General features: G+C 35.2%; 2 protein-coding genes and 1 long non-coding RNA gene across 3 annotated transcripts; all 3 read left to right on the top strand.

The window, feature by feature from the left end:
- The first annotated feature begins 1737 nt into the window (after positions 1 to 1737).
- dmtf1 (cyclin D binding myb-like transcription factor 1) lies at positions 1738 to 9006 on the top strand. The gene is made up of 17 exons (XM_067390941.1): positions 1738 to 1825; positions 2246 to 2358; positions 2445 to 2570; positions 3719 to 3810; positions 4231 to 4330; positions 4447 to 4523; positions 4607 to 4764; positions 4873 to 4905; positions 4993 to 5102; positions 6138 to 6366; positions 6455 to 6606; positions 6689 to 6841; positions 6974 to 7059; positions 7158 to 7316; positions 7777 to 7983; positions 8062 to 8209; positions 8290 to 9006. The coding sequence occupies exons 2-17, from the start codon at positions 2253 to 2255 to the stop codon at positions 8325 to 8327; spliced, it is 1974 nt and encodes a 657-aa protein (XP_067247042.1). The 5' UTR covers positions 1738 to 1825; positions 2246 to 2252; the 3' UTR covers positions 8328 to 9006.
- A 479-nt stretch (positions 9007 to 9485) lies between these two features.
- On the top strand, positions 9486 to 10666 carry LOC137024097 (uncharacterized). The gene is made up of 3 exons (XR_010895632.1): positions 9486 to 9619; positions 10328 to 10422; positions 10582 to 10666. It is a non-coding gene; the product is annotated as an uncharacterized lncRNA (long non-coding RNA).
- Positions 10667 to 13657: 2991 nt separating this feature from the next.
- Positions 13658 to 15190, top strand: arl1 (ADP-ribosylation factor-like 1). The gene is made up of 6 exons (XM_067391684.1): positions 13658 to 13760; positions 14120 to 14257; positions 14340 to 14421; positions 14500 to 14611; positions 14693 to 14871; positions 14948 to 15190. The coding sequence occupies exons 1-6, from the start codon at positions 13757 to 13759 to the stop codon at positions 14976 to 14978; spliced, it is 546 nt and encodes a 181-aa protein (XP_067247785.1). The 5' UTR covers positions 13658 to 13756; the 3' UTR covers positions 14979 to 15190.
- The last annotated feature ends 33 nt before the right edge of the window (positions 15191 to 15223 follow it).

Below are 15223 nucleotides of genomic sequence, written 5' to 3'. Positions count from 1 at the left end.
GTTCAACGATAAGCTCCTACTGTAGTTGCGCTTATGGGGCTTTGATTGACAGGGAGCGTCTGACGTCACGCTTGTCTAGTCTCCCAGTGCCAGTTCACATGGCATCTTTTATTTAGGCCAAGTTAACCTTTTTGTAATCTCAAGCATTCACAAATGATAATGTTCCACTAATAAAAAATAAATAAATACTGTGTATTTATAATATAAATACAATAGCTAATACAATGCTTGGCGTATGGTTGTTCAGTGGTCTATAATAATTGTTTTGCATAATGCATAAAAAGTTAAACACTCACACGAGGCTCTTTTATTATTTACAGTGACCCTCATGATGAAAGGGCACCAGAGAGACAATGCACAATAAATAATTCAGTAATATTACACCATTACACATTTTCATTTTATTGTCAGGATGTAAACAAAACAAGTTAACCAACAGGAATACAGTGCAATTAAGTGGAAATTTTTTTTTTTTTTTTGGCCTATGCAATCTTGTAAGAATATCAACAGTGATTAAAATAATTTTCACACTATAACATGGATCAAACATATAAAGGAAAATCACACATTTTCATCTCAAAATGGTTGATGTTTCATTTCAAAGATGTTTTGTTAATTTTTAATCAAGTAGGCTACAGTATTGTATATCACATTTCAGCTTATAAATGTTCTTACAGTGTTTTCCCAGATAAATATATATTTTATTTGTTCGTAAATGTTTTTTGTGTGTGAAATAGGCTATATATTTGTGTCCCTGACCACAAAACCAGTCATAAGTCGCGCGGGTATATTTGTAGCAAATAGCCAACAATATATTATATGGGTCAAAATTATCAATTTTTCTTTCACGCCAAAAATCATTAGGATATTAAGTAAAGATCATGTTCCATGAAGATATTTTGTACATTTCCTACCGTAAATATGTTAAAAAATTATTTTTGTGAGTGGATATGCATTAATAAGGACTTCATTTGGACAACTTTAAAGGCAATTTTCTCCCCCAAATTTTTTTTGCACCCTCAGATTTCCAAATTTTCAAATAGTCTAGCTGTATCTCAGCCAAATATTGCCTATCATAACAAACCGTACATCAATGGAAAGCTTATTCATTCAGCTTTCAGATTTCAAAATTGACTCTTATGACTGGTTTTGTGGTCCATGGTCACATTTACTATTCTTTTTTTTTTTTTTTAATTGAAAGCGAAAGGTTACAGGTATTAACAGTATGAAACAGACAAAGATACAAATATAAACATTTAATATAAATATAACATTTTGTCATCATGAAAAATTAAAGGTTCCTTACAACAGACTCAAGCCTTCGAGTTCAAAGGTTATAACATATTCTTAAAGGAAGTAAAAAGGGATTTATATCAGAGGAGAACATTCTAAAATTGGGATTACAGTGAACTGGTCTGGCTTTGTGAAGAAGAAATTTACCCAGAAGACAAAGTAATAATACATCATATGCAAAGTTAGATTTGAATAAGCCCCAGAATCAACAGCAGATGGCGCTGCTGATACGGCCGCTATTCTGAAAGCGTTTCAATGCATCAGCTGTAATTCAAATACGTGTGTTTGACCTTCATAGCAAAACCTTAAACTCTACAAACGAGTATTTTCGAAATATAAGGTGACAAGCCATATAAACGTGCATTTTAGACAGACAAACGCACACTTGAGCAAAAAAACGGAAGTCACCACCGGGCTTCTGTAGACACTTCCGCTCTGAATGAGGCGAGGAAGAAAAAAAAGCGTATTTTCCTCCATCCTGGTATTTGCCTTCATCCTGGTCACTGCGAAGTCCCCGTACCCAAAACAGGAAGTAAGTACCAAAAACATAGCTAAATTTCACTTTCGCTCACCCCTGTGCGCTGGACCTGTATTGTTTTATTATTTACATTAAAAAAATCCACTGACATCGAATAAATGTCGTCGATACTCCACGGCTTCATGTTGCACATAAACATGGCGTCTCATTATTCCTCATCTGCTTATATTAAATGAGCAGAGAGGACATTAACAATAAGGCAATACTCAGAATGGTGCATAATATTATTTTATGCTGATATTATTCACAGAAATGTTTTAAATGAGGTCTCTAATCGTGTATTTGTGTTTTTGCATTGCTAACATTTTTACATTAGGATAATGAATATCCAGTACAATACAAATAAAGTGTGTACACTTATCTTTAACACATTATAAGAGAGTCTGTCTGTGTGTCTATTAAATGAACCTGTAGGCTGAGCATGAACACAGGGGATGTCCCAGCAACTGTGACCCTTGAATCCGTCAATTCTGTCACATTTACTCAGGACACTGATGGAAACATAATTCTGCACTGCCCTCAGAATGGTAAAACACACCCCCTACACAACCTATATTGTGCTTTATTATAAGTACATGTTTATATAATATTCTTGCACGGTTTGGACATGTAGATGGGGAGGACCTGGGTTCAGACGAGACCTCTGAACCTGTTCACAAACGACTGCGACTGTCCAATGAAGATGGAGAAGACCCTCAGGACTCTACCTCAACGGAGTACTCTGTTGTCACTCTTCCGAGTGAGTAGAAACACACATGGACATGTTTGTACACAGTTTATGTCACTTTAAAGGTGACATGTACACCAAATGATAATGCAAATATTTTCTTGAATACTCTCACTGACAGTCAGCCATTGGTCAGCTGAACAGATAGTCACATGCCTTTAGTTGAGCTGATGCTGATCAGCTTAAAGGTACGGTTGGCAATTTTGTAGAGGCTAGCAATAGAAAGCTAGCTTTGAAAGCATTAAATGCTACCCTCGCTTCAGAGCATCTTGTAATTACGGTTACGACCAATGTTCCCGGACATTTTTGGCACCTGAGCAGAAACATTCTTTATACCAAACCGTAAACACTCACACAAAATGGTTTCATCAGGCAACTGTAACTTTTAACTTAACAATGTGCCATTTCTTTTTTATTTGACCCTTGATGTAACTTAGTGATATATAATCATTGAAAACATACCGTTCAGTCACTAAATTAAGCACGTTTTAGGTTACTTGATGTTTAAAATAATAATAAAAAAAAAATATATATATATATATATATATATATATATATATAGTGCTTTGTTAACTGTACCAGTCTTTACCAAGAAATTCTATTAAAAAATCTCCCACAGGACAGTTCAGTTAATTATAATAATAATATGATGGTTTGGGACAATCATAATGTGTTTTTGTACAGTCAATTTATTAGCAATAGACAGCATTAAAACATCAAAATGAAATGTTTGTTGAATTTCCTAGATTTTCTATATTAGGGCATTTCAAACTTTTTAATGGCAAGGCTTTATTAGGTTTACAGTATAATAAAATATAAAAATAATTGAGGTAATTAAACTGATATATTATATCGGTTCTAACTCTATTTAAACTGATGTATCATTTGTTTTACTATTATATTATTATAATATGTAAACAAACTGAAGCATTTAAACAAATAGCTAAAATATTTTCAAGAAAACTGAACATGTGAACTCTTTAATGGTTATCTAAACATCCCTGAAACCCACACCACACACACAATGTAATATTTTTTCATACATGTCTATATCATGTCTATATAATAAATAATGGCATTTATTTATTGATAATATTTTAATATCTAATTTAAAATTATTAAAGATGGATATTTTATTAACTGGTTTGTGCTGATTTCAGTTACAGAAGGTGATGAAAGCTTCGAGGTGACAATGACTGCTACAGAGATGAGAGATGCGGAGCTGGAATCGGATGATCCTTCTGAAACACCGGTAGAAACCCTAGTTCATATATTTAGGAATACATACTGCTTAGTTATCACCTTTCAGTGCTAGTGTTGCATGGATTTAAAGGGATAGTTCACCCAAAAATGAAAATTATCCCATGATTTACTCATCCTCAAGCCTTTCTAGGTGTATATGACTATCTTCTTTCAGACAAACTCTTCCTTGCTTTATAATGGTTGTGAAGGCTACATTTTGAAGCCAAAAAAATGCATCCATCCATAATAAAAGTAATCCAGTAAAAGTAATAAAGGCCTTCTGTAGTGAAGCGATGGGTTTTTTGTAAGAAAAATATCCATATTTAAAACTTTATAAATTCGAATAACTAGCTTCTGGCGAACTGTTTAATATACAATGTTTATTTATTTTAAATAATCCAGACGGATGTAAAACTTTGTTTGTCTACAGGATAAGGATTCTTCTGTGCAAAAGAAAGGTGAAGATGTATCAGCTGTCAGTCAAGCCTGGTTCACCACGAAAGAGGATAAAGACACACTGGTTAACAAGGGTAAGTTTGGCATATTCTGCATATATACAGATCTGTATTATCATATAAACCCAGCATAAGAAATATAGGACCTAATATTAGTATGCACAATCATAGTATCTGTCATATATCCTCAGGTCACAAATGGAAACAGGGTATGTGGTCAAAAGAGGAGATTGATCTCCTGATGAGCAACATAGAGCATTATCTAAAGGTGAGCATGCTTTATGAATGCATCACATTTGCTATCTTTGATTTGCATCCTCACTCTTCATCCGTCTGTGCTTCCAAACTCAGAACCGAGGGATCCAGGACCCCGCGGAGATCATCTTTGAGATGTCGAAAGAGGAGCGAAAGGATTTTTACCGCAGTATAGCATGTGGTTTGAACAGACCGCTGTTTGCTGTATACAGACGCGTACTACGAATGTACGATAACCGAAACCACGTAGGCAAGTAAGGACATAGTTGATTTTATTTGTCTGTTAAAACAGATTTAGAAACTCAAATATACACCAAAAATGTCTGTTGTAATATTTGATATGTGCTTTTCTTGTCATTTAGATACACTGATGAGGAGATTAATAAATTGAAAGAGTAAGTTGAACCATGAATCTTGAATGCCATGAAGTGTAATTTGAATTTGTGAGTCTACATTGTCAGATTCTCGGTGTGTGTTATTAGGCTGAGGGAGAAACATGGAAATGACTGGGCTACCATTGGGGCGGCACTTGGCCGGAGTGCATCGTCTGTGAAGGACCGCTGCCGACTCATGAAAGACACATGCAACACCGGTCAGTTCTTCCAAATCTTCATTTCAGTGTTTTCTATTATTAGTTTCTATTGTAAAAATTTTCTATTTTCTAATTTTCTATTCTAAAAATGCATATATATATATATATATATATATATATATATATATATATATATATATATATATATATATATATATATATATAAACATATATAAACATATATAAACATAGAAATATATTTTATCATTATTACTAGTTTATTAAAAATTGTTTTTTCATATTTATAGATTTTTTTTGTTTATTTTTAAATTATTATATCATTTCTATGTATATGTGTGTGTGTGTGTGTGTATATATGTATATATATATATATATATATATATATATATATATATATATATATATATATATATATATATATATATAATCTATTTTTTTCATTTTTATAATTATACTAATTTTATAGTTTTTTAAATAAATGTATATATTTTTAAATAATGTATTAAAGAATTTTAAATGTTTGTTATATATTATATCATTTTTAATTTATTATATATAGAGACATAAATGTTTATTATTATTACTAGTTTATTAAATTGTTTTATAATTATACTAAATTTATATATTTTTAAATAAATATGTATATTTTAAATAATGTATTAAATAATTATAACTGTTTATGTTGTGTGTATATATATATATATATATATATATATATATATATATATATATATATATATATATATATATATATATATATATATTGTTAATAATATATCTTTTTTTAATTAGTAATTATATTATAATAGTATATAAAATTATAAACCATTATTAGCAATACTATTATTAGTATTATATTATTGTAAATTATAAAATTTATTATACATTTTATGTATAAAACCTATCATTTATTTACATACATATACATACATATACATACATACATACATACATACATATATATATATATATATATATATATATATATATATATATATATATATATATATATATATATATATAACTATATATATATATAACTATATCTTATGTAATAAAACTCCCACACTTTAGGAAAATGGACAGAGGAGGAAGAGAGACGGCTGGCAGAGGTGGTCCACGAGTTGACCGGTACGGAGGCAGGTGATGTTGTAACTCAGGGAGTCTCGTGGGCGTCAGTGGCTGAACTTGTCGGCACTCGTTCAGAGAAGCAGTGCCGCTCCAAATGGCTCAACTACCTTAACTGGAAACAGAGCGGTGGCACGGAGTGGACCAAAGAAGATGATATCAATCTTGTCCGCAGGTCGGTCACATCAAAAGGGCCTTTGATGGTACTGTTTATCTGTTCACAAACTAAATATGAATCATTAATCGTAACTCTGTATGAGCAGGATAGCCGAGCTGGATGTGGAGGATGAGAATGATATTAATTGGGACATTCTGGCTGGTGGCTGGAGCAGCGTTCGCTCGCCTCAGTGGCTCCGCAGCAAATGGTGGACCATCAAAAGACAAGTGGCCAATCACAAGGAGCTTCCCTTTCCCGGTGAGTCTTCAAAGTTCAGCATGTCTGCTATAATAATGTGAGTTCAGACACTGAAAGTAATGTTTGTTCTCTGTGTGTGTAGTCCTGTTGAAAGGGCTGCAGGATGTTGTGGAGGCACCGCCGTCTACGATGAACAAGGTCGTGGTGGTCGGTTCCCGATCCGCTAATGCGTCGCCCAGCCCCGTCACTGCACTGCAGATCCCCGTCCAGATTCCAGTGCAGATCACACATGTCTGTGAGTAAAACAATCTTGATGTTTGTCTGTGCAGTTGCAGGTTAAGGGGGACATCTAGAGGAGTTATTGTGGTTTTGTGAGTTTAAGAGATTTGATGTGAACCATTTCAATGCACATTTACTCTTTCCACAGCTTCTTCAGATGGTGTAAGTGGTACTTCAGACAGTGAAACGATCACATTGAACTCCGGAGCTTTACAGACCTTTGAATTATTGCCTGTGAGTTTCTCAGATTTTATTAGATTTTTCAAAACTATAAGAACTATTAAATAATCATAAGCTGAATTTATAAATAACTTGTGTCATTTCCTCCCTAGTCATTTCACCTGCAGCCCACTGGCACCCCTGGAACTTATTTCCTCCAAACAGGAACCAATCAGAGCCTCCCACTCACACTCTCAGCCAATCCCACGGTCACACTCACAGCAGCAGCTTCACCGTCTTCACCTGACCAGATTATTTTACACAGCCTCACGGTAAAATTTTGTGTGCTCTAGCATTATTATAGTTAACTAAAATTATTAAAAACATATTTGTTAATTGATTATAAAAAAACAAACTTAAACTTGTTTTATTTAAGTTAGTTGGCAAGGCAGCATTTTTTATTTAAATTTAGGAACTAGTGCTAAATTATTACTGAAAGTAAAACTGCATTAAAAATGTTTTGCTGTCAAATAGATGAATCAAATCGAATCTAACAAAAGTTTACATAACGTGTGTGTGTTTATATATGCATATATATATAAATAAAACATAAGTTTGTTTAAATAATGTGTGTATATCATTATATTTAAATTTATTTATATATATATATATATATTGCAATTAATCTAATCTAATATAATAAAAAATAATTCCAAAAAAAGTTTTTTTGTGTGCTGTAACACAACCTATAATTCTCTTCTGACCACTTTTTCTCTTTTCTGTCCCCATCAGACTGACACTGAGAATGTGACCGTTCAGATGTCCCACCCTGGCATTATCATCCAGACGGTGACATCAGAGGACCTCTCAGACCCTCTCGGCCAATCAGAGTTGGAGGGAGAGCAGGAGCTTGCAAAGGAACAGACTTCAGAAAACCAAAACAACTCTGGGGAAGAGGAACAGAGTGATGAGAGATCAAAAGATATACAAGGAGAAAAGGTATCGTCTTTTCTCAAACTCTCTCCAAAAATTCTCATGCCACCTTCCTGTTAATATCATTCTCCTTCTTTGGTTTAGACTCTTGACTCTCCTAAAGTCGAGGAAACGGTGGAGAGTTCTGGGATGGGCGAAGAAGCCGTCCTCATGGTCCCATCTCCAAGCAGCTTTATTCCATCTAATGAAGACATCAGCACCAATTCTGTCCTGCCTCTTGGAACGCTGACAGGTACAGCTGTTAACTAGTCGAGTAGGCAAGTTATTTAGAAGGCTAACAGGTAGTTAAAGCACATTTGTTTTTCCATGCAGATCCCATTCTGGAGAACCAGGAAGAGGGATCAAACTGAAGCATCACTCCTGGAGCAACAGAACTGTTGCCGAGGTTTAACCAGGATGGGAATTCCAGCACAACAAAGACACAAAACACTGACTTTAGTGGATATGTTCCCTTATTCAGGGACAAATACCGCATGCAGGATCATCCGAACATCATCAAAGAGACTTGCGTGCATCAAAACACTTTTCAGTATTTATTTATCATGCAAGTTCCTGAGCCTCATCTGTCTCAGTGCAGTTAAGAACATGAAATACTCTGATTAAGCAACACTTGTTTTTTTATGGTGTATTTAAAATTATGTAATGCATTCATTATTTTAAATGTTTATTTTTTTTGTGTATGTATATCTAGATTTACTAGTTTTTGTAGCCTTCTTTCCTGCTTAACAGTAATACTTGATAAAGCTACGTGAAGCTGCACTGTTCTGATATTAGAGAGGTTGTACATGAATGTTTGTGTCATTCCAAATGTCCACTAGACTAGATGGCCATAATTTATCAAATGGTTTAAAAATGTACTTTACCTGTAAATTAGTGCCTGTGTTTATTTATTGAATAAACAAAATGTCACCACTTGCATGTGTTCTAGTTATTTAAATGAATTGGAGTATAAGAGCTCAGAGATTAAGTAAATGATATTGGTTAAATGAAATTTATGTTTTTTGTCACCAAAAGCTATTTAATTTACTGTACCAGGTTGTTTTTGTTTTGTTCAAGAACGTCTTAAAGGATAAAATGTGTAATTTCTGCACCATAAATTCCAAAAATGTTGATTATGGGGGCTGGCATGTGAACATACATAATAAACATTTTTTTAATTAATAAAAATCAAAACTCCGTTCTCTCCCCGACGGTTTTGTGGTTTCATTTATTAATGCTGATATACTTATTGGCCACAAGAGGGAGCTGATAATCGCCCATTTTTGTACACACACACACACAATAAATAGAGACTTTTGCTTTGAGTTTGCAAACGTTAAAGTACTCTAGACGTTTCGGAATTAAGTTAAAACCTCAATCAACGTTCAATCTCTCGACACTAACACGACTCGTATGGTAGAAACTGAAGTGCAGTTTGCCATCCTCTCCACTAGGCGGCGTACGCAGAATTACGTTCAGTCTGACTTACAGATTCGGATGCAAAATGGCGGCGCTTGATGACAGTCACACAACACGTGCAGTTTTAAGTACTTAATTTGCAGATAACAACATAGTGAGAGACACTTTATGTCTTTAAACAGCACATATTCCACCTCAACAGCAAAGAAACCTGACACACGCAGCGATAAACAGCGGAAATAAAGTATAACTAGTAAATATCCTTCAGCATAAAGTGAAATTTTCTTGTGAAATGACTAGCACGCGCTATAAAACAGTCCTTACGTTTCATAAAAGTCATTAATACATAATTTTGCCGAAATGTCATAACAGGGCTTGTCTGTCAGTTTATTTAGATTCATGTTATGATGGAGAGATTGTGTCGAACAGTACAAAGTGAACGCATGTGGTCTAAAAAGCAACAAAACTAATATTGATGGTGTCCTTAAACCTAAAATCTTGTTGTACGTACTTAAGTTACAATTGTTATTTGACAGTTAATTATGTATGAAGGCAGTCGCTGGTTTATCACAGACTTGTTTACGCTGCTTGTTTACATGTAAATTTTGCGTTTCCTTTATAATCTTTGAATGAATCGCCATCTGATATTCATATTATCAGGCAGAATAATAAGAAATGGTGTTTTTGTCTTCGCTGTTGTTGTAGTCTTACTGAAGACAATAATCTACTGGATTGATGTTTGTTATTAGAGTCAGTTGGAGTGTGAAGCTCTGATGTTCTGCTGCTTCATGCTTTAGTAGATCTGCAGTGTTCAATATTTATACTTGTTTAACTGGCAGCACTAACATATGTCATCTTATATTTATGAGCTATTATTTGAACTATCTTTTTTAAACTGATGTTTTAGATATAGATATGGAGTAATGTGTGTTTATTATGTGTTTCTCTACAGAATAAGGGATGTTTGGACACCCAGTCATCAGAAGCAGAGCTGTAGGAAGTGTGGACAGACATTGACTGTAATGATGGACTTCTGCTGATGGACAGGTAAGGCTTGTAATGTGTGTTTTTGGCTTGTAAATGCGTAGGTTACTATCATTTTGTTTTTGAGGGGTGGTCCCTTTGAAAAGCAAATGATGGTAACCTAAGTAGGTGGGGAAGGGACGGCGGTCCAAAATTTTTATACAGCTAATTTTTCTTTTTCAGACAGAAAAGTATAACCCCTGCTGCACATCGTACTGGGGCTTGGGGGGGGACCCGACTCATCCCCACCCCTTCACGCTCACACCATCCACTCATATCGCTGAGATCGAACCAGCAACCTCTGAACCCGTGAGGCAGCGCTCTTAACCTGTGAGCCACAGATCTCATGTCTGAACATGTGCAGGAACTTATATTTCACTGTTTCCTGACCTGTGATTTACAATAAACTAGTTCAAGCTTCAACTGAGTCTCTGTTGGTTGATTGTCATCTCATCACACTGGAGTGGGATTTGAACCCAAGTCTCTATCGCAGTCTCATCGCCAGATAACGTGTGTTTAGCCACTTGTGCCACTGTGACTTTCACGTTGAGTGCTGGCATTTGGCCCACTTTGTTGGGAATAATGCCAACAATTTAATATTAGCAATAGTGGGGTTTGAACCCAAGTCTCTACTGCAATCACATCACCAGAAAACATGTGTTTAATCACTCACACCATTGTGGCTTTCACATTGAAGTCTGGCATTTGGGACCTTTTGTTGGGTATCATGACAATAATTTCAATATAAACTGTAGTGGGGTTTGAACCCATGCCTTTCTCAGCACAAATCACGTGTTTAGCCACTTGTGCCACTGTAGCTTTCACACTGAAAGTTGACAATTGGGGCACTTTGTTGGTTATAATGACTACAACATAAACAATAGTGGGGTTTGAACCCATTCCTCTATCACAGCTTCATCACCACAGAACATGTGTTGAGCCATTAGCACCACTGTGACTTTCACACTGAAAACTGGTGTTTGGGACACTTTGTTGGTTATAATGACAATAATTTAAGGTAAACAATAATAGGATTTGAACCCATGCTTCTATCGCCACTTTATCACCAGAGATCATGTGTTTAGCCACTTGTGCCACTGTGGCTTTCACACTATGGGCTGGTATTTGGAGAACTTTGACAATGAGAACAATTGAATGTAAGCAAATCAAGTTTTGGACTCCAAAATGAAAATGCAACACTTTATTTCATGAGCTACAGAGTCTGGAGATCATTGGAGTTTTGGAAGGGGTTTCATGGAAAGTTTGATTGATAGTTTTAGCACCTGTTTGTAATCTGAGTGTTTGTGTTCTTGGCTTTGCAAGCTTTTACTGCCTTAAGAACATCAATCACCTAACAATTTCTTGCACATTATCTGTGTTCATTTGTGTGACAGAACTTGTGTAGTTTTTAGAAGATTTAAGTCTTTCTGACAGAGTCACATTTACAACAAATGATTAAAAAATTGTCAAATTACTGAAATGAGTAACGACGAGTGACTGAAATATTACCAAATGTACACACAATCATAAGAATCGATATTAAAAACTTTATTAATTCACATGTCAAAATTAAACTGATAACACATGCATCGCTTGTTTATTCAAGTAAATAGTTTTATTTGAATGAGAAACAGTCAATCACAGACACCTGGAAGTTTCTAGTTATCCTGAAGACTGATTAGCTTCAGGTGTTTGTAATTAGGTTGGAGCTAAACTCGGGAAAGTAGTAATGGACGCTGTCGAAAACACGCTTCGTGAAGCTTTGTTTGAAACCTTTGCGAATCATTTGTTTTGAACGGTAGTTCGGCGCATGCGTCAAACTGCCAAAGTCACGTGGTTTCTGAAGCCTGATTTCAGACCGTTATTTAAAAAAAACGTGCTGAAATCCAACCTGAATGATGACGACACAGAATAAAATACTATCACTAGTGATCATCAAATCCTTTTTACAGTTTATTTTACACACTTTGTGTTTAAATCTTCCACTTTTTTCAAAACCTTTGCTCTCTAGAAACACAGTCAGTTTGGTTTAAAATTCTTTAAAAGGCTTATAAACACTGAATTATTACCAACATATGAAATTAAATTAAGTACATGCATCAGAACAAATTGGGAATGTTGGACAATATGAATATAAGAGCTTGATTTTGCAGTGTTGTCTAATGTATGTTAAAGCAAAAGTGTCCAAAAGTATGAATAATGCGATAACAGACAGCAATGCATCATGTATTATAAGATCATGTTTGTAGCGTGATCCATTAAAATGTACAATATATTTATTTCAATTCAGACCTAGATATTATTAATACTATTACTCCACTAGGTCTGAAATATTGTTCGCTGCAAACATGATTATCTTAAATGTATTGATTTACTATTAATAAATGTGTAAAGTTGCTTAAAATGGAAATACTTATATACTTATTATATAAAGTAGGCTAACTACATTACCTCAGATGGATGAATGGTTGGATTCCACAACTGGTAAAATAAAACATATATAAGACGATACAACATTTACTGTAGAAGCCATACAATTTACTGGTGACTTAATTAAAAAAAAACTGTTATATTGCGCTTCTGATTTGGCAGTGAAATTGGGTGCGTAAGATGTGAAGGATTCTATGGTCCAGTTAGTATTTTCACCCCATAATGGCGGCCGCGCTACTGGAGCGCCATCTAGTGGCTGTTACCCAAAAAGCATAAAAGTGTTGCCTCTTGGGTTCTTTTTTTTTAGTTGGTTCTAAGCTCTTTGCTTTAATGTTTCACCGCTAGGGGGCGATGATCTCTGTGAACCTAATTAGTAAAATCTGTTAACAAAAAGACCTTCGTTGATTTATGTATGCTGTAGTGTGTAAAATGTTCAGATGAAAACTTAGTGAAGTACTTTTTTTGGCTCTTTTAAGTGGTCTGCCGTTATTCACAGTGCTGGAGATGGTAATCGTGACTCTACAGCAGCAAAAAAATGTGTCTCACAAAAACAGTGGATTGTTGTTCAGCGGGTTTGTATTACCCTCCTTCCATTGTATTGTATTTAGTTTGTATTACCATTGTTCAAAACACGATGGCGCTGTTTCCCAAGCAAACTCGAGAGGACAGTGAACATATAATTCAATAAATAGTTACAAAGTATTGTTTATTGTATATAAATTAATATTTATGTTAAAATATTTTTAACCGTCAACAGCCGATTCGATCAGTGTAGATGTGTGTCGAATGTGCGCGCGGTGAATCGACCCCTAAAAAGGCTCGTGCACGTGTCTGTGTGACACGTCATTCAGTAGCTCGAGCACGGAAGTGTTTGTTTGCACGGATCTGCCGTCAGAGCGACAGCGTAAATAAAGTATTTCATCTAAAAATGGGTAAGTCTGCTTGATTTAAAACTTATTTTGGTGGACATTATAGACAGCTTAGGCATCTATCTTAAAGTGTTACTTACAGCCACGTTTTGGTTTTTTAACATGCTTAAAAAGAGACGTTTGTTCATCACGCTGGTGATGATGCTAGTTTGTTTGTTAGCATTCCAGATTACTAAACTCATATCTTACTGAAAAGCTCATTATAAAACTGTTTTCATAATGATAAGTGTTTTATTCGACAGTGTTGGGTATAAATCCTATATGAGATTTAGTATGATGGTCGTGATTTCAAATGGTGTTACTGAATGTGCAAAATCTTCTGATCTCTTCCATATTTTCATATAATTGTTATTTTTCTACAGGGGGGTTCTTTTCCAGCCTCTTCTCTGGCTTGTTTGGCACCAGAGAGATGAGAATCCTCATTTTGGGTCTGGATGGAGCTGGAAAAACCACAATATTGTACAGACTTCAAGTGGGAGAAGTGGTCACCACAATTCCTAGTATGTGTTTGACAGCTTTATATACACAACTTTAGACATGTGATGTACTGTGAACTAATTTGCATATTTTTAAAACTCGCAGCAATTGGTTTTAATGTGGAGACTGTGACATACAAGAACTTGAAGTTTCAAGTATGGGACCTTGGTGGACAGACAAGTATCAGGCAAGAAGTTTTTATATCTTTTGCTTTATTATATTAAGAAAGAAACCAAGCTGAAGATGTGATGTTCTTCCTCCACAGGCCGTACTGGCGGTGTTACTACTCCAATACAGATGCAGTGATTTATGTGGTGGACAGCAGTGACCGTGACCGGATGGGGATCTCCAAATCTGAACTGGTGGCCATGTTGGAGGTTAGTCAGATGTGACGCATTACGTAACACTTCTTTCTATTATTATCAGTGCATTTGAACGTGATCTTTCTCGTCTTTCAGGAGGAAGAGCTAAAGAAAGCCATCCTGGTGGTGTTTGCAAACAAGCAGGACATGGAACAGGCCATGACCCCTACTGAAGTGGCTAACGCTCTCGGTTTACCTGCACTCAAAGACAGGAAGTGGCAGATCTTCAAGACATCTGCTACTAAAGGCACAGGCCTGGATGAGGCAATGGAATGGTATGTTTGATATCTTTTTTTAACATTTAAATACAAATTCTTTGCATTGTTCACACCTTGTACTTTCATATTCCAGGCTAGTGGAGTCACTGAAGAGCCGGCAGTAAATGCACTCGCAAAAATACCTTGTATATAGGAAAATCGGAGACTTCTTATTGGGTGTCCCTTGGACCAATGACAGCTTCTTCCTATTGTGTGAAGACCATCCTCTCTCCCGTCTAGTAGAGAGAGACTGAAGTGAGTCGGGCAGTGTTGAACGGACTGAACTCTTCAAATGTTCTCCCCCTTTTGCTTATTGTTTTTGGTGAACTTGTATCCACTACGTTTGTAATTTCAAAGGTGTTTACCTTTT

Source organism: Chanodichthys erythropterus, chromosome 8 (genome assembly GCF_024489055.1).
Source record: "Chanodichthys erythropterus isolate Z2021 chromosome 8, ASM2448905v1, whole genome shotgun sequence".
In the NCBI taxonomy this organism is placed as follows: Eukaryota; Metazoa; Chordata; class Actinopteri; order Cypriniformes; family Xenocyprididae; genus Chanodichthys; species Chanodichthys erythropterus.
This window is presented reverse-complemented; position numbering and strand designations above follow the sequence as displayed.